General features: G+C 38.4%; 1 protein-coding gene across 1 annotated transcript in view; it reads left to right on the top strand.

Annotated features, from left to right (window-relative positions):
* Positions 1-20,699, top strand: part of STRBP (spermatid perinuclear RNA binding protein) — a 130,776-nt gene that overhangs the window by 89,373 nt on the left and 20,704 nt on the right. Inside the window, exons 5-10 of the mRNA XM_024762280.1 lie at positions 710-854; positions 8,435-8,526; positions 9,063-9,158; positions 10,314-10,425; positions 11,093-11,190; positions 11,389-11,500. Of these exons, the coding sequence (XP_024618048.1) occupies positions 710-854; positions 8,435-8,526; positions 9,063-9,158; positions 10,314-10,425; positions 11,093-11,190; positions 11,389-11,500 (655 nt within the window). The remainder of the gene's footprint in view (positions 1-709; positions 855-8,434; positions 8,527-9,062; positions 9,159-10,313; positions 10,426-11,092; positions 11,191-11,388; positions 11,501-20,699) is intronic.

Below are 20,699 nucleotides of genomic sequence, written 5' to 3'. Positions count from 1 at the left end.
TTAAAAATCTACATAATCTTATATAAAAACCTATCTAATCTTATAAGTTCTTAGCAAGTAGGAGTTCCTGTTTAGGCTGTCCTATCAAAAAGTTATCAGTTTAGAGCAGTGGTCCCCAACCTTTTTGGCACCAGGGACCGGTTTTGTGGAAGACAGTTTTTCCATGGGGGTGCATGGGGGGGAATGGTTTAGGCAGTAATATGAGCGATGGCGGGGAGCAGATGAAGCTTCCCTTGCTTGCCCGCCACTTACCTCCTGCTGTACGGCCTGGTTCTTAACAGGCCACGGACCGGTACAGAGGAACAATTATAGAATAATAAACTGCTGGGAATGCTCTCTAAACTGGGGGTTTATTATTCTATAATTGTCCTCTGTAATAATTTCAAGAACAATAATTTACCTTTTCTCATATAATGATGCTTTTGGTAACTTTCATTTTCAAATATTAGAAAGAATGGTTTTAAATGTTGTTTAATAATTGTATAGATGATTGACATTGTGGTTGCTATTTGAGGGATGGAGAAAGGATTTGCTGGTAAGTTGGGAGGAGAGAAAAATGTTACCTCTACACTAAGGAACTAGTTAAAGACTATTTGCTCTTTTAGCACAGTAATACTAATCGTTAATAACATTTAAAAACTAAGGGGCAATCATTCATTTTTTGAAATTTTAATTAATTGGGTATTTTTGAAATCTCTGTGACTTTCAGAAACTCACAGAAGAGAAATATCAAGTGGAACAATGTGTAGATGAGGCATCTATTATAATTCGGAATACAAAAGAACCCACGCTAACTTTGAAGGTGATACTTACTTCCCCTCTAATTAGGGACGAATTGGAGAAGAAGGACGGAGGTACACATGTGTATATATATATATATATATAGATAGATGTATATATATAAATATATATTTGTTTTGTTCACATAAGCACTCTCTTGAATGCTATGTTAATTGTTTTATGGATTTAAGAAATACCTGTCTTCATTTGTTTTACGCCACTTATAGTATTTTAAGCAGCTTTATTTACACAATCACTGTATTTTACAAAAATGTTTATATTGGAAATATAAGATACGTTAATTAATTCAAAAACCTGTGCTTATCATGTTGGTCTTAAATCCACTTTAATTTTTATACTGTTTTGGTGTTCTGTTTTACTTTGTCTAGTATTGCAGTGTTATTGGTATCAGCCAACCTATTCTGTGTGGCTTGGTTGTTAGGCCTGATTTTAGGGTTAAATGTGGTTCAAAACAGTATTATTTTCAAATTTACTCACTTATTGTGTCAAGTTACTCATTTGCACATCTCTCTTGACTTCTAATAACTATATAACCTCTTAAGAATTATGCTTTATCTAATTGCCTAAGTGTAAATGTTTTATGATGTAAGAGATACAAATTGGGGGACTGATTTTTTTTTTAATAAATAATCTTTAGTACATTTCTTTTCTAGGAGGTTTGTGATCCTGTTAACATTTAAAATTTTATATATGTGGGAATCATGCTTTAAACTAACTTTCTTCTGAAGCTGAAAAGAATTTCTGCATGGCAATGCCATCGTACAAAAGAGTGATAAATCTCTTCAGTTTTGAGAAGTAATGATGGAGCTGGGTTTCTTTTTTGATATTTTTATCCTTTCACATTAGCTTGTTACTGCCTCTCAGTCCTGTCACTAGAAACTTGCCATGTGATATTTCCCCTGTGTCAGACCTTTGATCAACTGGCCCCTCCCTATCATGACAATTTAGAGGCAGTGCGGCTTAACTGGACCAACGTGGGGTGGGGGGGACTCCCTGTTGCTGTTTTTTCATCACTAGGCATTCAGCAGGTTCCATTGCTTACTCCCCTACCTGAAATAACAGTGCAGCAAGAAGTATTGGTTAGTGTTTTAATTTATTTCAAGTTGATGATAAAGGAAGAAAAAGACACATTTACCAGAGATGTTAGAATTTCAAGTTTTGGCAGACATGACTCAGGATTTCTTAAAGTAAAAGTGATAGACTCCTTTTGTAAAAAGTCTTCTGGGGTAACTAAAATCAGCTATGCCATACCCGATGGATATAAACTAGACACATTTATGAGTCATAGCTTAAAATTAAAATGCATCCTATCTATAATTAGGTTTATGCCTGTACTTTTTTTTTTTGGCTGCATATAGTATCTCTAACACCTCTGAAGAACCAATCTTAAATGGCTTAATTTCTTTAACAGCTTTACAGTTCACCATTAACTGTAGAACTATAAAATGATTTCTGAAGTATCAAGATAATTCTGTTAATTCTGGTAAGCTGTGTTCTCTTGACCCTCTAGTGTAAAACTAACCATTTCTAAGTATAGTTATAATTATAGATATTATTAAAAATTCTTTGAGTATAGAGAGATGAAAGAAGATTGAAGTTGCCAAAGGCTAGATTTGTCTAGATTTGAAATTGCCGAAAACTGGATAATGTTTGCTTGTAGCTGTAGACATCCCTTCCATTACTTTAAAAGTATTGAGAATATCAGGCTTCTTTTTCCCCATGGCTTTGTGCACTTACATGGGATTTTATCAGTTTTCAGTGATGCCCTTAAGCTTAGTCTGCTGCCTTTATAACTTTATGTTCAGAGAACCTGGAGACAGGTTCTTAGAATAGTGCACCCTTCCTAGAAGACTAGTTATTACAGAATGGAATTTGTAGGAGAGTTATAGTCTCTATTCAAGGTGTTTGGGTTACTAAAGGATCCCAAGACCTCTTTATAATATGAATCTCATCAGATGATGTTAGCATAATTGTGTGGGATCAGGTAAGATGAAAGAATCAGCTTGGATCTAATGTTTTACACGTTACTTCCTCTCCTTTTAAATGGCAGAAAGATTTGCTTTGCCGTTTTCCTTAACCTCACTACCCTGTTGACTCACTTGTTATCTCTTATAATTTGCTCATTTTGTCTAATTTGGACTTTGTCAAAGTTTTGTTTTTTTAAAATTTTAAATTTATTTTTGGCTGCGTTGGGTTTTTGTTGCTGCGCGTGGGCTTTCTTTAGTTGTGGCAAGTGGGGGCTACTCTTCATTGCGGGCTTCTCATTGCAGTGGCTTCTCTTGTTGCAGAGCACAGTCTCTAGGCACACGGCTTCAGCAGTTGCGGCACACGGGCTCAGTAGTTGCGGCGTGCAAGCTCTAGGGTGTGCGGGATTCGGTTGTGGTGGCTTGCGGGCTCTAGAGCGCAGGCTCAGTAGTTGTGGCACGGGCTTAGTTGCTCCCCAGCATGTGGGATTTTCCTGGACCAGGGATCGAACCCGTGTCCCCTGCATTGGCAGGCGAATTCTTAACCACTGCGCCACCGGGGAAGTCCCTGTCAGAGGTTTTTGATCTGCACTAGCAGTTTTTTGTATTCCTGGGCAACTTTGAGGATCCAGTATAACTCAGCATTTGAGACCTGGGCTATACAATTCTGTAGGATTTGTTTTATCACACCAGATGGCTCCTCTTGCCTTGATGCAGTTCTTTTCAGCTGCATGGGGTGAAAGCACAAGATTCATTTGGGTTCCAGGAATTTCTGAGTTTAAGAGAGATCTCTTTAAAACAATCTGCATTCATTTTCTTTCTCAGAGTTTAAAAAAATAGGCATTGTAACTTTTTGGGAGACATTTTCCTATAGAATTTCAATTTCTCCCCTCCCACAAAACAAACAGGCTGTTCACAATACATACCTTATGTCTTTCTCTTCCCTCTCTTCACTTGCCACATATTTGGGTAAAATCAAAAAAGGGAAAAAAAGTCTGAGAGCAGGCAGAACTGGAGGACCGGGGCAGGTGAGGAGCATCGTACTTATCTCCTCAGGGTTGTCTCTGCAGAAGTGGATCTATCTAACTGCTCGTTTCAAATCACTGTTTAGATTTTCAGTGGCCAGAGTACATAGTGAATCTCTTTGGTGTGGTTTAATGTTTCACAGGTAAGAGTTCTCCTGTGCCGTCAGTCTTTTTTCCATATTCTAACCCTTTACTTGAAGGCCTTGTAGAATAATCATTCCCCATAACTACATGCTTCCTGCTAAAGAAGGCACAGGAGAAAAAGCACAGACCTTGGTGCCTGGCAGCCAAGTGTTTGATTCTTAACTCTATTAACTATTACTCTGTGACCTTGGACAGGTTTCTTTATTTTAAAATGTGGGTAATGAATACTTTAGAAAGTTGTTACATGAGAGAATTTATGTAATGTAACCTGTACGATACTCAGCACAAAGCGATTGCTTAGTAAATAGTAGTAGTTACTCAGCTTACTAAAAAATGTCACAGCACAAACTCATCTACTCAAAGTGCCTTGAGTTCACAGTGAGAGTAATATGTACATGATAGGTCTGAAGAAGTGAACGTAAACACAGTTAAACTCGTAAATAGCCATTGAAGTGTAGTATTGGAATCAGTATACTGTATTTGCTGCAGTGCTAATAATGAGCTGTCTTACTATAAAGTTTATGATTCATTGAGACAAGTGTCTTTTTCCCTACCTCTGTCCTTTATCCCTAGCACCTGGAGTGGTACCTAATACTTAGTAGGCAATCAAAAGAAAATCTGTTAAATGAATTTTTGTAGCTAGCATGTTAATCTGATCAAATAGAACTGTCTGGTATGCAAGAAGCATTAACAGTGGACATCTCAGAATTCAAGTAATATTTATTGAAGATTTAGCTTTGTTAAGGTATTTTATAACATACTGTGTTATAAGCACTTTCTCATATATGATTTATTTGAACCCTCACAACAGTTCTATGAGGTAGATAATTGTCCTGTTGTATAAATGAGGAAAGTCTCACGTTTTACCCGTTTCCTCTGACTCTTAAGTCCAGTTACTATCTAGGATGATCATAGGAGCATCTTAGCTGATTAGCTATTCTGAGCATCACACAGGCTAAGCTTCTTTTGGTGCTTGTCACTTTAAACCAGAAGTGTATTTGCTGTGAGGCTGACAAATCCAGCTGCTTAGTGTATTTACAGTGCAATTTGAAACCAAGTGGATAGGGAAACTGCAGAGGCACTTGTGGCTAAGGCTAAGATAAACCGCAGCCCTCAGTATGAAGGTAGATTCTCAGGGGTTCACAGAGAAGCTGCCCAAGAGTCGCTTTTCCGTATTTGTGCCAGTGAGAACTTCTGATGCTTTTTGGCAGAAGTTCGCTAGCATGAGTCCTGCTAGGTGGCAGACCAGTCCAGAGATCACAACTAGGATTTATAACAATGCTGCAGGCTTTATTTTCCTGCCTTCCCCAGCTGCTAGACCTACATTATCCAGTGCAAACCTGTAGCCGCTATCTTTCCAGTGGCTCACTGCCTACTGAGGCACTGAAGAAAAGTGATATCTAGTGATGTTTCTGCCATAAATTAGGAGAACAGTGCTCTGTTTTACCCTAGTGCTACATTTACCTGTTCACATTATTGTGGCCTGAGATTTCGCACGGGCAGTGACTTGAAGCATAATGTCCGCTCTCCGCAAAGCCTCAAGGAATTGGGAGAAGGGACTGCCTGGGTATCTTCAGGCTGCCCTGGAAATGCTGTCAACTCAGTAGCTCAGCTTCATTCCAACTTTGAAATGTTAAGGAGGCCTTTGTGATAACCCAGCTTGGTTATTTTACCTTTGAAGAGCCCAGGTTCCAGGCACAGAAATCCTATTTAACACAGTCATGTTCTGGCTTTTCCCCACCCCATCTCCAGGCTAGTGTTTTTGTGAACGGGCAAAGAGTTAGCTTGCATGTAAGGGATGGAGGGAAACTGACCAGCATTTCCTGCCGTACGGTGTGTTTCTGGTCACTGATCTAACCTCTAACCAAATAAATGAAGTTAGGCATAATAGACTTCTTTTCAGTGCTTCCATTGTTTAGAATGTTTTATGTACCTTCATGCCCTGATACCAGGTTACTGAGCAGTGAAGTTTTTAAAAAGCTGTTTTCTTTGCTTTTGTCATTTTTGTTGCTATCCCCTATCTGTTTTACTGGTCACTGTAGGAAAGAATGAAATGGCTCACAGTTCCATTGTTTCTAAGTTAAAGACTCCAAGATGCCTTTTTATCAGAAAAGCTTTGCTTCCCCGCAAAATTGAAACATCTATGTTAAAGTTCACACAGAAATGTTAAACTTGAGGTTCTTCTTTGAGAAGTAGCAGTGTTTTTCCAGCAACAATCCTGTGATTGCCACATTAAGTAAGTTATTTTTTTTAATGAATGAAAATATAAAAAACTATGTAATTAATTATATAAAAGAAATAGGCAAGCAGGGCTTATAAGTAGCACTGCAGTGCTATATAAATTTATATAGTTTTAAAATAAGAAACTTTGAAGAAGATAAAATAAGATAAATGATTACATCTCCTCTGCTGTTTCCCACCTCATGAATATTGAAACATTTTGGATCTTTTGACTTTTTGACGGTCAGAGCATGAAGAAAAGAAACATGGCCACTGTGATGGTGATATAAAAAGGAATCCGGTGGAAGTCTTCTGTTCACTGCCTGTCCCTTTCATCTCTTTTTAGTAGAATCTGCTGCCTCCAAATGTTGACTGTCTGTAGCAAGCAGATGTCAGTATTTTTATTTTTATTTTTTAATAAGAATTAATGGATATAATCTGACTTTGGGAATGAAAGAATTTGTGTAAACATTTTTGCCATTAAATAAAAATGTCTCTGTGGTGATGAGCAGATGTTAATTACAAGCTCTGTTCACTGGACGAAAGTATCAGAAAGTTCAAAGAGTTGTTTTGCCTTGTCTTTTCCTATCCAAACTTCCTCTGACTCACTCCCTTCTTCCATTGACCCTCCGCTTCCAAATACTCCTACTTGATACAATGATAGAATAAAACTTAGTTTGCTTTACTCTTAAAGATTGAAGTCCTAAAAAATAGGCACGGTCCATACCTTTTCTTGGGATTACATTATTTAGCAGTCAGTCAACCTTTGTCGTGTCTAACTTTTAAGAGATCCTAATTGTTCATTTACAGTAGTTTGTGCTACCTTGTACGTGAGCTTTACACAGATGCTTGTATTGACCACAGTTAAACATTTTCACATATAAACATGAAAATGAGTGAGTTGTACGCTTTGTGTCATTAAAAAGACATAATTAAGCAAGGCCAGGAACTAGATCACCTATGAAATAAGTACCCATAGTATGTTTGCTTATGTTTATAAATAAAAACATATTAACGGTTCTTTTTGAGGCTTTCCATTTTATGAGTAAAAAGGGGTGATGAAATGAGACCCTGTGTTTTGAATTTGTTGGCAGAGATTAATGTGAAACAATGCAAGTATCTGCTGTAGAGCTCGCCTGGTCAAAAAATAAGTGTGTAGCACTTCAGCCTTTACATGTTGCAGCCAATAAGGAAAGCCCACATAGACATACTGCTGAGTTTGTGACTGTCATGATTATACCAGGAAGGAGTGTTGGTGGACTTGCTAAGAGAGTTCTTAAAAGAGGACGGTGAATATGACTTAATTGGATTAGTCAAAGAATTGTTCTCCAAGAAACATTTGTATGTTGTATGCATTTAAGTAATGCACCAAGTCTTCAAAAGTTAAAAAACCCACTTCCTAGTGGCTTAGAGGAAATAAATTTGGCTATCTAAACGTGGATTTAGTATCTTGTGACATCTTCTCGAATATGGATATTTGTCACTAATCACACATTTGAGTTCTTAATTTTGCTGCTCTGGGCCATCTAATCCAACTTTGAAATGTTAAGGCAAGTCAAATATTTGTACTTAGATAGTATTTTTTGCTGCTTTTTGAAAAAAAGCTATGTAAAACTTGAAGTGTATTTCAGTGTTTTTCATATTTGTAGTTTTAATAATTTTGGTTTAGAAAAGAAATAATTAGAAAACTCCAAGGTAACACTGGCAGAGTTCTCATCAGTGGGGTAAAGTTTCTGTTAATGGTTATCTTGTTGGATGAGTTTATTCAGTTGTAAAAAAATAAAATTGCCATGCTCAGTGTATTCTTAGTATATCTCAGATGGATGACCTAAGAGAGCCCTAGTTTTCCTTAAGAATTGATTAGTGATTAAAATCCCTTCTATAGCCAAAAGTTGTTATTGCTAGTGGTCCCAGATTGCCACTCTTTGTCCCCTGCCAAAGGAAAAAGTGCTATGTACCTATTTTGTGCCCTGTGGTGTTATATACATGCTTAATAAGATCCCAGATTGGATGTAGCAGTGGTCATTGATTTGTTTACTGAACGAATGCCTTTGTGCTCCTGTTGGACTTGTGTGCAGAATGGCTCTGTTGACTGTTTACTTAAGTAATCATAGTGCACATAATTTAAAAAGAAAGCAACAGCCAAAACCTGAAATCTTCTGGGAGTCTTATTAGTTCACTCAAATGCTGCTCTTCTTTTTATTTTTAATCGTTTGGTAATTTGACAGGAACCCCTTGGTCAAACTGTATCTGTCTCTCTTTATCCCATTTTCCCATTAGAAAAGGTTGCGATGAAAGATCCTCCGGACTTATTGGACAGGCAGAAATGCCTGAACGCCTTGGCGTCTCTTCGACATGCCAAATGGTTTCAGGTTGGCTCTTTGTTATTATCTTATTGTTATTGTAGCCTTGTGCAGGTTTCATTTGGAACACCTGCCTCTTAATGGTTTCTGTGTAATATATAAAACGGGGGTGCTCTCTGCCTCTTAGGGTTATTGTAGGAGCAAATGCTTTAATTTAGGTGAAGTGCCCAGTATAGCTTCTCCTGTAGTTAGTGATATTTAATTATCACATAATCCTTTTTGGCTTAGTACTCTGAATTTCAAATGATAGCTTATAAAATCCAAACATGGGGTGAGAAAAGCTAAAAGTTCAGACAGAGTTCCCTGGAAATGGGGTTGCCATGAGGCTATAAAAGTGACTTCAATAATATGCTTCCTTTACTTTAAAACCTGCCTTTCTAAACCATAATTTTACTACTCTTAAGAACTTGATTTTTTTGTTTACTTGACAATTTATGAATGACTGACTAATTAGTATTCATTTTAAAGAACCTATCCGTGATCAGTGTCCTTAAAATTAAGGGTGGATTTCAACAGGGATATTGGAACCATTTCGTTTGTTTTAGGCAAGGGCAAATGGATTAAAATCATGCGTAATTGTCCTCCGAATTCTGCGTGATTTGTGCAACAGAGTCCCCACATGGGCACCATTAAAAGGATGGGTAAGTACTTAAATATGATTAAAAGCAAATTCTGAAGCTATAGTTAGAGGAAATCCTGTAGAAATTATATGTTACTGTAAAATGGCTATATTCTGAGTTAGCTAAGGTGTGCATTATCTATTTTTGTTCTGGAAAAAAATTATGGATCTTTTTATATGAATTCTTTTTTTTTTTTGAATTCTTTTTTATGAATATAACTTTTCTACTTCATCATATTCATACTATACAGACTGAGCTATTTTTTCTGACAAAAAGTTTCTATACCTGTTAAAAGTAAGTGTCTTCCTGCACTTCACTCTCCACTGATGGTTGATTATTCTTCACCTACTGCCCAGGAAAGCCTGCGTGACTGGCACATTTCTCTTTCAGTGCTACTTCCGTTTAGAGTAAAAATTACCTGGTATACCAGTGTAAGGCTTCCTTACCCTCTTTTTCTTTCTCTTTGAGTATAGACACTTAAAAATAAGTTCATATTAGTAATTGAAGTCAGGTGAATAGTACACTTAACTGTAGTTTATAATGTATATTGCCAAACTTACTTAATTTGGAAATTATTTTGCTTGAACCAATTAAGACCCAATAAAGAACATTATAAAACAAATAAAGCTATAAAAGAGTCATTTTAAATTAATTTAGCAATTATTACTTTGATATTGGCATCGTGAGTTTTTAGTTTATTAAATATGGAGATTTGGTCCTTCTTAAATTCCAGTTGTAATAGTTGGGGCAGGATGTCTGAAATGAAGTCTTACTGTGGTTTAAGTGCTTCCTAGGTTAAGTGGGAGATATATATAGGTGGGCTGGGTTTGAACACTGATTATTTATCGGCTATTACTAACCTATATGAAGGCTTGTTAAAACTTTGTTAAGTCAATTAGATGACTGCAGTTTCTTAAGTAATCCTTTCAGGGTAAATAAAAATAAAGTTTTGGTGACAAAATGTCTTCTGAATATATTATCTCAAAAATGGTTGATTTAAACACTCTGGCTGGGGTAAAAGTTGATAATCAAGTGGGAAAAGTTAATTGGGCCCTAAATGTTAAATGGACTTTAACCTTTTTGGCCTCCATTGTAGATAGAAATGTCAGCTCACATTTAACTGGAATCCTTTTAACACTTGGTGCATGTACTAATTTGTAATTTAATATCTTCTAGCCACTAGAGCTTATATGTGAAAAGTCTATAGGTACTTGTAATAGACCTTTGGGCGCTGGGGAGGCCTTGAGACGAGTAATGGAGTGTTTGGCATCTGGAATTCTACTTCCTGGTAAGGGTTTCAAACTCTGGAGGCAGAAGAATCAGAAAAATTTCATTTTAGTTTAGTTTTCTATTATGTGCTAAGTTTGTCCTCTGCCCAGGGAAATGACGTGTAGGAGTTGTTTTGCTTGGAATTTTAGCAACTAGAATGCTTGAATGTTGGAGAAGTGCCATAAAACTCTCTCTCAATAATTGTAATTTATGTTCCATATGTACTAACATAAAAGGTACTAATAAGATATTGTGTCTGCTATGAATTTGCTTCACCTAGAGCTTTGAATTTGAAAATGTTTATGTTGAGTTAAAATGTATGAAGTTCATTCTGTTTGCAATCTGGTGATTAATTTGGAAAAATTAAATTTGGTCTTATTTTCCATATGTAATCCCTTTAAAGATTTGGGATGATTCATCATGCCATTTCTAAATTCTCAGAGTTAAAACCCAATTTCGACCTTAGATATACAAGTGACTTCTAGTAAAATAAGGACATTTATATGCTAACATACTGAAAATGAGTGTCCTTTTTACTCCATTTAAATTGAGGAGATTTTTAACCTTGTTCCTTAGTTTTTTTTTTCTTTTTCTCTCCATTCTTTTCTTTCTGTTTTGTGTTAGTTTATTGAATTCTAAACTCAGTTCTGAATGATACTTGAGTTTTTCTTTTGCCTTTGCCAAAGGGGGTCCTGGTCTTCATGATCCTTGCGAGAGGGACCCAACAGATGCTCTGAGCTATATGACCATCCAACAAAAAGAAGATATTACCCACAGTGCACAGGTATGAGATGGGCCATATCACTGTGGTCTATTAGAGGGATATCATGTAATTTATTTAAACACTTTATTCTTGCCTGCTGTTAGGGACTTTTGTCATCGTAATAATAGTATTTGATGAATGTGTTTTTAGCTAGATGTTCTAAGGGCTTTATGAATGAAACATTTGAAATTTGAATAAATACAATCTTTTGTTCTTTAGCATGCACTCAGACTCTCAGCCTTTGGCCAGATTTATAAAGTGCTGGAAATGGACCCCCTTCCATCTAGTAAGCCTTTTCAGAAATATTCCTGGTCAGTTACGGATAAAGAAGGTGAGTGTGGAAGTTTTTTATTGGGGTTGGATGTGTGCAGTGATGGAGATGGCCATGGGATGTGTCTCTCGTTAGAGCTGAGAGAACTTAATTTTTAACCCAAGTCATATAAGAACATTTATTGGTTTTCTTCCATCCCATTAGTGACATCAGCTTGCTGTCATTTATTCTTATTAGTGACGAACTCGTTTGGCTATGTTGATCAGATTCCATTACTGCATAGACTTAGGGACAACACTTTGAGAACCGCTGGTCTGAGGCGAAGAGAAAAGTCACAAGCGAGGAGGAGACGTTGTCACGGTCACTCATCAGTTTGATGATCTTGTCATACTTGGAAGTGTTAATGTAACCAAGAAAGAGAAGACAAAAACATAGAGGAGGAGAAAAGTGTATTGGAAAATTCAGGACTGTCTTCCATTTGTACTAGTCTGTGTGAACTCAGATTAGAGTTTCAGCAGAAAGAGCACAGGTGTTAGTGTCAGTGTGACCTGGTTCCAGTCATAGCACCCCTGCTTACTAGCTTTAGCTCTTGAGCAATTAGTTCATCACTTTATGTACTGATATTATTCCAACCTTATTGGCTGTTGTCAGATTAAAATGCTCAATTCAGTGCCTGGAAACAGTAGATACTCAAGTGCAAATCCACTTACTCTTCTCATTATGCCACAAAAAACATTCCTCCCTCCCTCCATCCCTCCCTCCCTCCCTCCCTTCCTCCCTTCCTTCCTTCCTTCCTTCCTTCCTTCCTTCATCTCTATTTATACTAGAAGGTGGGATGTTTAACACCATATTTTCACCTGGGACAACCCACCTACCACAAATGATATTATTCTAATAATTTTTATATGACAAAAATAGTGGAATGGCCCAATCTATTTATTTAAACACTGGAATTCCAGTGGGTCTAAAGACTTTTCAGGGAGTCCACCAGATCAAAATTATTTCATAGTAATACTAAGGCTTTGTTTTTTCACCCTTTCCACTCTGTCTTTCATGAGTGTACAGTTGTCTAGAAGCTGTATATGACCTGTGATGGCATCATCACTCTGATGGCTAATGAAATTTTTTGTATATTGCATTAAAATTTTTTTGTTTTAACTTCTAATATGCTAAATATTGATAGATATTATCCACAAAACAAAGTTTTTTGGGTGCTCAATAATTTTTTAAGATGGTAAAGTGGTCCTGAGACTGAAAAGTTTGAGAATCACTGCCTTACACTGTAAACTCCTCAAGGGTAAGGAATCCTCCAGACCTCACCACATAACTATTACAAAACCAATGCTCAAGAAATGTTGTGGAATGAAAGCTGTTTTCTTCCAGAGGGTGCTCACACAGCAGCAAAGAATTTTTGAAAGAGATTCACATAGCCATGTCTCTGGATTGAATGACTGAATAAATATATAATAAATATGTCTCAAATATATGTGTAGATTCTTATGGTTAATAATGAAAAATTTTATTTCAGTCACTGAATTCATAGCAGTTCTTCGGGTTTTGTATTTTTTCTTTCTCTAGATAGTAAAAGTATATCTATTGTTAACGTGACTTAGTTTTTTATGGTTTTTTTTTTTTTTTTTTTTTAACATCAACAGTCTTTCTCAAGAGTTTGGGAACTGCTGGTCTGTCAATTTATAGCTTAAAATAGAACCAGACAGTTGGTGTTTCCATTTGAGCCCTGTCAGTTACTAGCTACATGACTTGGGCAGGTCACCTACACATTCTGTGCCTTAGCTATAAGATGAGGGAGCCAAGGTCGTTGCCTCCAGACACTTGCTGCAGTCTTCCTCATACTTTGATGTTTTTACCACCTAGCCTCCTGACATTTGCTTTTAAACTTTATTCTGGGCTTCCCTGGTGGCGCAGTGGTTGAGAATCTGCCTGCCAACGCAGGGGACATGGGTTCGAGCCCTGGTCTGGGAAGATCCCACATGCTGCGGAGCAGCTGGCCCCATGAGCCACAATTACTGAGCCTGCGTGTCTGGAGCCTGTGCTCCGCAACAAGAGAGGCCGCGATAGTGAGAGGCCCACGTACCGCGATGAGGAGTGGCCCCCACTTGCCGCAACTAGAGAAAGCCCTCACACAGAAACGAAGGCCCAACACAGTCAAAAATAAATAAAATAAATAAATAAACTTTATTCTTAGAATTCTTGGTGATTTCAATATGCATTTAGATGATTTTTTTTTTTTTCAGAATTTTGACTTCTTAATTCCTTGACTTCCTCTCCCACAAATACCTTGTCTTCTACCTTACCTCAGGTGCCCATTCTGTGGACATATCCTAGACCTTGTCTTCAATAACTGTACCTGTGCCCTCTCCCTAATTCATTCTCAAGAATCCCACTTTGTAAACCGCCTCTCATCATCATACTGTCAGGAGCAGTCCTCCTGCCCCAATTCTCGAAGCTCACCATTGATTCTGTTAACTTTTCTTAGTCCCTCTCCTTCCTCATGTACTCACCTCTGTCCCTTCTCTGCTTATATTCACGTGGTCTGTCATTAATAATCACGCCCTAGCATATACCTTCACTTTGTTGATCCTGTCTTCCTGACAACTCTGGTTGAAATCCAACTGTGTGCCTACACCAGGTTGTTGGACATCGTTGGAGAAAAAAATACATAGTCATCTTAACTGTTTTCCCTTTAAGTTTCAGACATTAACCTTAAGTAGACTGTTTGTGTTGGCTGGAAATCATCCTGTAAAGTCTAGAGTTCCCCAGTTTTCCTAGACAGCTGTTGCAAATCTTCTGTCGTTTCACACTTCCCTCCCCAGGCCTCCCTCTCGTCTGATGACCTTATTTGCTGGAAGTACTCATGCGCTTTGCTTTCCCTCCCTTGACCGAATAAAGACCAGCCTTTCTACTTGTCCACTATATCACATTCCCTTTTGTCTACAAATGGACATTATTCTAGCAGTTCTTTCTTTTCTCACCAGCATCATTTCCTCCTTTTCTGCTTTTCTACTGGATCATTCTCATCAGCATAAAAACCTGCTATAATGCCTCCCATTTGAAAGACAAAGCTTAACTCCCCCTTGATTCTGCAGCTTCCTCCCATTTCTCTGCTCCCCTTTATAGCAGTACCTTCAGAAAGAGTGGCCTATTGTTTCTTTCTCCTTTTCCACACTTTCTTTAAAACTTATTCTAGGGGCTTCCCTGGTGGCGCAGTGGTTAAGAATCTGCCTGCCAGTGCAGGGGACACGGGTTTGAGCCCTGGTCCGGGAAGATCCCACATGCCGTGGAGCAACTACGCCTGTGCGCCACAACTACTGAGCCTGTGCCCTAGAGCCCACGAACCACAACTGTTGAGCCCACATGCCACAACTACTGAAGCCCTTGCTCCTAGATCCTGTGTTCCACAACAAGAGAAGCCACCACAATGAGAAGCCCACGCACCGCAACGGAGAGTGGCCCCCACTCACCACAACTAGAGAAAGCCCGCGCACGGCAATGAAGACCCAACACAGCCAAAAATAAATTAATAAGTTAAAAAAAAAACACAACTTATTCTAATCAGCCTTTCTTCCTTGTCACTCTACCTAAGTCTGTCCTGTGACCTTCACGTTATTGCGTTCAGTGGTTAGCTTTCAGTACTCATCTTAGGCAGCTTGTCGGCAACACTGGGCACAGATGAACACTTATTTATGGTATATTTAGTTATGAGATATGGCACATATATATAAAAGTATAAAATATCTATCATTTAAAAAGTAATTATTTTGGGCTTCCCTGGTGGCACAGTGGTTAAGAATCCGCCTGCCAATGCAGGGAACATTGGTTCTAGCCCTGGTCCGGGAAGATCCCACATGCCACGGAACAACTAAGCCCGTGCGCCACAACTGCTGAGCCTGTGCTTTACAGCCTGCAAGCCGCAACTACTGAAGCCTGCATGCCTAGAGCCTGTGCTCCACAAGAGAAGCCACCGCAATGAGAAACCCGCGCACCTCAACGAAGAGTAGCCCCTGCTCACCACAGCTAGAGAAAGCCCACGCACAGCAGCAAAGACCCAACACAGCCAAAAATAAATAAATTTAAAAACAAGTAATTATTTAACAATTCCATATAATCACCATCCTAGTTAAGAAACAGAACATTGTCACCTTCTCAGAAGCCATTTATTTATCCTGTACATCACCTCCGTGCCCCATGAACTACGATTCCTGATTTTTTGATAATCGTTTCCTTGATTTTCTTTAAATCTTTTCCACCTTTGTGTGCTTTTTAAACAATTTAATTGGATATTGCCTAGAACTTTTTAGAAATGGAATCATATTGAGTTTAATCTTTTGTGACTGACGTCTATCTGTCCAGCATTGTTTGGGATATATTCATGTGATTGCATATAGCTATAGTGCATTTTTATACCTATATAGTATCCATTATGAATATGCTACAACTTATCCATTGTGCTTTTGAAGGACATTAGGATTCTTTTTATTTTTTGGCAGCCACCCACATTGTTGCTGGGAGCCTTCTTATTCATGCCTCCTGAAGTATAGATCCAGGAGTTACTGTGGACCAGTATATGACCTAGGAAGTGGTATATATAGCAATTTATGTTGCCACCAGCAGTGTATGAAAGTTCCTGTTGTTCTGTATCCTCAACAACATTTGGTACTGTCAGACACTTTTTATTTCTTTTTTCTTTTTGCGGTACGCGGGCCTCTCACTGCTGTGGCCTCTCCCGTTGTGGAGCACAGGCTCCAGACGCGCAGGCTCAGAGGCCATGGCTTACGGGCCCAGCCGCCCTGCGGCATGTGGGATCTTCCCGGACCGGGGCACGAACCCGTGTCCCCTGCATTGGCAGGCAGATTCTTAACCAATGCGCCACCAGGGAAGTCCGTCAGACACTTTTTCTGGCGTGAAATACTACTTTTTTTTGACTTCTAGGTCATTACTTTATCTTGGGTCTGCTATCCCACTGCCCTTTCCTCAGCTGTCTTTGTTATTCCTCATCTTCCTGATTTCTGAATATTAGTATCCCAGGGTACAGGCCTCAGACCATTTCTCTTTATTTACACCCATTTAGACTCTTTAGGAGATCTTATCTAGTCTCTCGTCTTGAAGTACCTTCTATTCAGTGAAGATTCCCAAATGAATGTCTTCACTCTAGACTCCCAGCCCTTGACCTCAGCCCCAGCTATGCAAGTGTCTCCTCACTGTCTCCACACGGATGTCTAACAGACATCTCAAACTTAAGATGTCCTGTCCTTACTCTACTTCTCATCTGTTCTTTCCATAGTTATCACCATCCCAGTCTTTGGAAACTCTATGCATCTCTGTGCTCAGGCCAAAAACCTTCACCCTTGAATCTTCTCTTTCTTTCACCCGTATCCAAACCATCAGCAAATCCTAGTTGTTTTACTTTCAAAGTGTGTCCAGTATTCAGCTGTTTAATTTCTTCACTGCTACCATCCTGGCCTAAACTGCTGTCATCTCTTACCCTTGTTATTGCAGCATCTTCCCTATCTGGTCTTCCTTGCCCCTCTTGTCTGTTCTCAACAAAGCAGCAGTCTCTTTTTGTTCCCCTTAACATTTTATCTATAATTACAGATTCATAGGAAGTTGCAAAGATAGTACAGAGAGGTCCTGTGGACCCTTCACCTGGTTTCTCCCAATGGTTACATCTTATGCAACTTATAGGAGAACATGGAAACCAAGAAATTGACATTTATACAATGTGTGTATAGGTTTTATGCCATTTTATCACATGTGTAGGTTTGTGCAATCAAGACACAGAACTATTTCATCACCTCAAAGATCTCGTTTATGCTACCCCTTTATAGTAACACCATTCCTCTTCCCACAGTCATCCCCAAGCCTTGGAAACCGCTAACTTTTCTCCATCTCTATAATTTTGTTATTTCAAGGATTTTATGTCAATGAAGTTATCATTATCTGATCTTTTGAGATCCTCATCCCCCAACTCAGCATAATGCCCTTGTGGCCCATCCAAGTTGTTGGCATGTGTCAATAGTTTTGTTTCTTTTTGCTGTTAAGTAGGATTCTGTGGCATGAATGAGTCAGAGTTTGGTTTAACCATGCACCTATTGTAGGACATTCTGTTTGTCTCCAGTTTTGGGCTATTACAAATAAAGGTGCTGTGAACAATCTTGTGTAGGTTTTTGTGAGCAATTCACAAAAACGTAGATTTTTGTGTGTTAGATTGGCCAGCAGTTTTCCTTTGTTGTAATGTTTCATCAAGTTTTGGTTCTGAGGTTATTATGAGTTATTATGAGTTTTTGGTTCTGAGGATCTTATGAGTTGGGAAGTGTCCATCCTTCTTTTTCTGTTCCTTGGAAGAGTGTGTGTAAGATTGATGTTATTTCTTCCTTAAATGTTTGGAAGAATTTATCAGTGAAGCCATTTGGGCATGAGGTTTTCTTTAAGGAAAGGTTTTAAATTATGGATCTGATTTCCTTAATTGTCATCGAACTATCATCTTCTTATGAGAGTTTTGGTAAATTGTGTTTTTCTAAGAATTTGTCCATTTAATCTAAATTTAAAAATAAAGTAGTTTATAAGATCCTTTTATCTTTTTATTGTCTGCAGTATTGATGTCCTGTCTTATACGTTTTGTACCTCCTTTTTTTCTGATCGCTCTCACTAGAGGTTTATCAGTTTTTTTAGTCTTTAAAAAGAAATAAACTTTTGACTTTGTTGATCATCTCCTGGTATATGCTTGTATGTTATGTCATTGATTTCTGCCCTTATCCTCACTACCTTCTTTAGGTTTAATTTGCTGTTCTTCTTTAAATGTTTTGAAATAGATGAATACATTGTTGGCGTTTTTTTAAGCCTCTTACGTTATCATATGTACTATTAAGACTAAGTTCTCCTTTATGCCCAGATTTATGTGCTTTGTACTCTTTTTACATTAGCATTTTCATTATCAGTTAGTTAAAACTATTTTTTAATTTTCCTGTTATCAGTTCTTTGACATGTAAGCCATTTCGATGTCATTGCTTAATTTCCAGACAAATGAGGATTTTTTAGTTATCTCTTTTTTTAATTTTTTAAATAAATTTTTAATCTTTGGCTGCGTTGGGTCTTTGTTGCTGCACGCGGGCTTTCTAGTTGTGGTGACCAGGGGCTACTCTTTGTCACGGTGCACGGACTAATTATGGCGGTGGCTTCTCGTTGTGGAGCAAGGGCTCTAGGTGCACAGGCTTCAGTAGTTGTGGCACTCAGGCTCAGTAGTTGTGGCTTGTGGGCTCTAGAGCGCAGGCTCAGTAGTTGTGGCTCACAGGCTTCGTTGCTCCATGGCATGTGGGATCTTCCCAGACCAGGGCTCGAACCCATGTCCCCTGCGTTGGCAGGCAGATTCTTAACCACTGCGCCACCAGGGAAGTCCGTTATCTCCTTATATTTGAGCTTATTTATTCTACTGTGATCTGAGAACATGCTTTGTGTGATTTTTTTTCCTTTGGTAGTTCTTGAAAGTTCATTTATGGCTCAGCACATGGTCAGTTTTTATAAATGATTCATACTTTGAAAAGTATGTATATTCTGTAGTTGGTAGAGCCAGAATATTCTTTACATGTCAGGTTGCGTTTGTTCATTGTGTTGTTCAAATCTTATATACCTGTATACACACACACACACACATACATACATACATACATACATACATACATACATACATATTGTTTTAACTTGTTCTCTTAATTACTGAGAGAGGTATGCCAATTCCCCTCTATTGTGGATCGTCTGTTTCCCTTTGCAGGTCTGTCAGTTTTTAATTTCTACAATTTTGGCTCTTTTATAGTTTCAGATTTTCTGCCACAAATTCTTCTTGATTTTTTATTTTCATTTTGAGCATCCTAATCATTCTTTTTAATAAAGTTTGTTTCTGAAAGAATGCTTCATCATCTGGGTCTCTTTGGGATCTGTTTCTGTTTTCTGCTGCTTCTCGTGATTTTTGATCACAGTATCTTGTCTTCTCATGTACCTGTGTTTTGTTTTTGTTTTGAGTGATGGAGACTTAAATTTAAAAATTTTGGAGGGAATTAAAGCTTAGAGTAATGATATAGTGCTCCAGGGAGGATTTATATTTGTTCCTGGGAGATGACTAGTGGAATTGGCAATCTGGATCATATTAATGCAATCAGGGATTAAGGTGATTTGAAGGTGGGCTTCAGTCCTTCTGAGATCCAGACTATTTCTACTTCATTTACTTCTAGCATGTGGCATTGCAGAGACCCAACCCACAGCGTGGGGAATTCACCAGGCCTTCCCCTTTTGGAGGTCCGTAAAGTCCAGTTTTTGACCCCTGAGACCTGGGGTGCCTGAGGTGCTCTGTTCAGTTCTTAGTGGCTTCTTCTGGATGTGGAAGATACCCCCAGGGGAAGTGTGGCCCCCAGAGCAGGGTTTCCTTTGTCTCTCGGATCTTGACTCTATAATTCTTTGTTGCCCAGGAACAGACATTTGGTCCATCTTTTCTGGTTGCTCTCATCTATTTCAGTTGACTTACCTTCTCGTACTAGAAGTGGAACTTGTGTATTTTGCAGAAGCTCCTCTGGTGACTTAGTGGCAGCTAAGGTTGAGAGCTCCTGCTGCTGCTCATCTTCTCCTGTCCCGTCCTCGTCGTGCACTCCAACCACTCAGGCCTGTATGCTGTTTCTTAGCATGTTCCTGCCTTAAGACCTTTGTACTTGATGTTCTCTCTTCCTGGGGCTCTTTCCCCACATAGCTGCATAGCTTACTCTTTTACTTTCGTTAGATCTTCATCAGAAAGCTACCTTATCTATAAGTGATACCTTTCTGACGGGCATCACATGTAAAAAAAATAGCAACACATCCTCCTCCTTAATCCTCTTATTTTTCTCCATTGTGCTCGGGACCATATGACATGTTGGGCTTAGTCTCCACCACCAGATGCAAACTCTTTAAGAACAGGGACGTTGTTTTGTTCTCTGTTAGATGTCCAGCACCTAAAATTGTCCTGAACATAGAAAAACTGTTAATATTTGTTGCTGGATGAATACATGAATAAAATTGTAATGAGGATGATGAAAGGACAGGCTTCATAGGGTGCTTGTGAGGCTTAAATAAATTAATTCATATAAGGTATTAAGAACAGTGCCAGGCATATGGTAAGCCTTCACCTATTGTTTTTAAAAATTGTTGCCTCTGAAATGGTCACTTCTTATTTCTAGATACTGTAGATGTTGAAAACAACTTGCTTTTTGTAAAACAA

The sequence above is a fragment of the Neophocaena asiaeorientalis genome, unplaced genomic scaffold (genome assembly GCF_003031525.2).
Source record: "Neophocaena asiaeorientalis asiaeorientalis breed wild unplaced genomic scaffold, Neophocaena_asiaeorientalis_V1.1 scaffold78, whole genome shotgun sequence".
Taxonomy (NCBI): Eukaryota; Metazoa; Chordata; class Mammalia; order Artiodactyla; family Phocoenidae; genus Neophocaena; species Neophocaena asiaeorientalis.
Note: the sequence above shows the minus strand (reverse complement) of the source record. Positions and strands in the feature narration are given on the sequence as shown.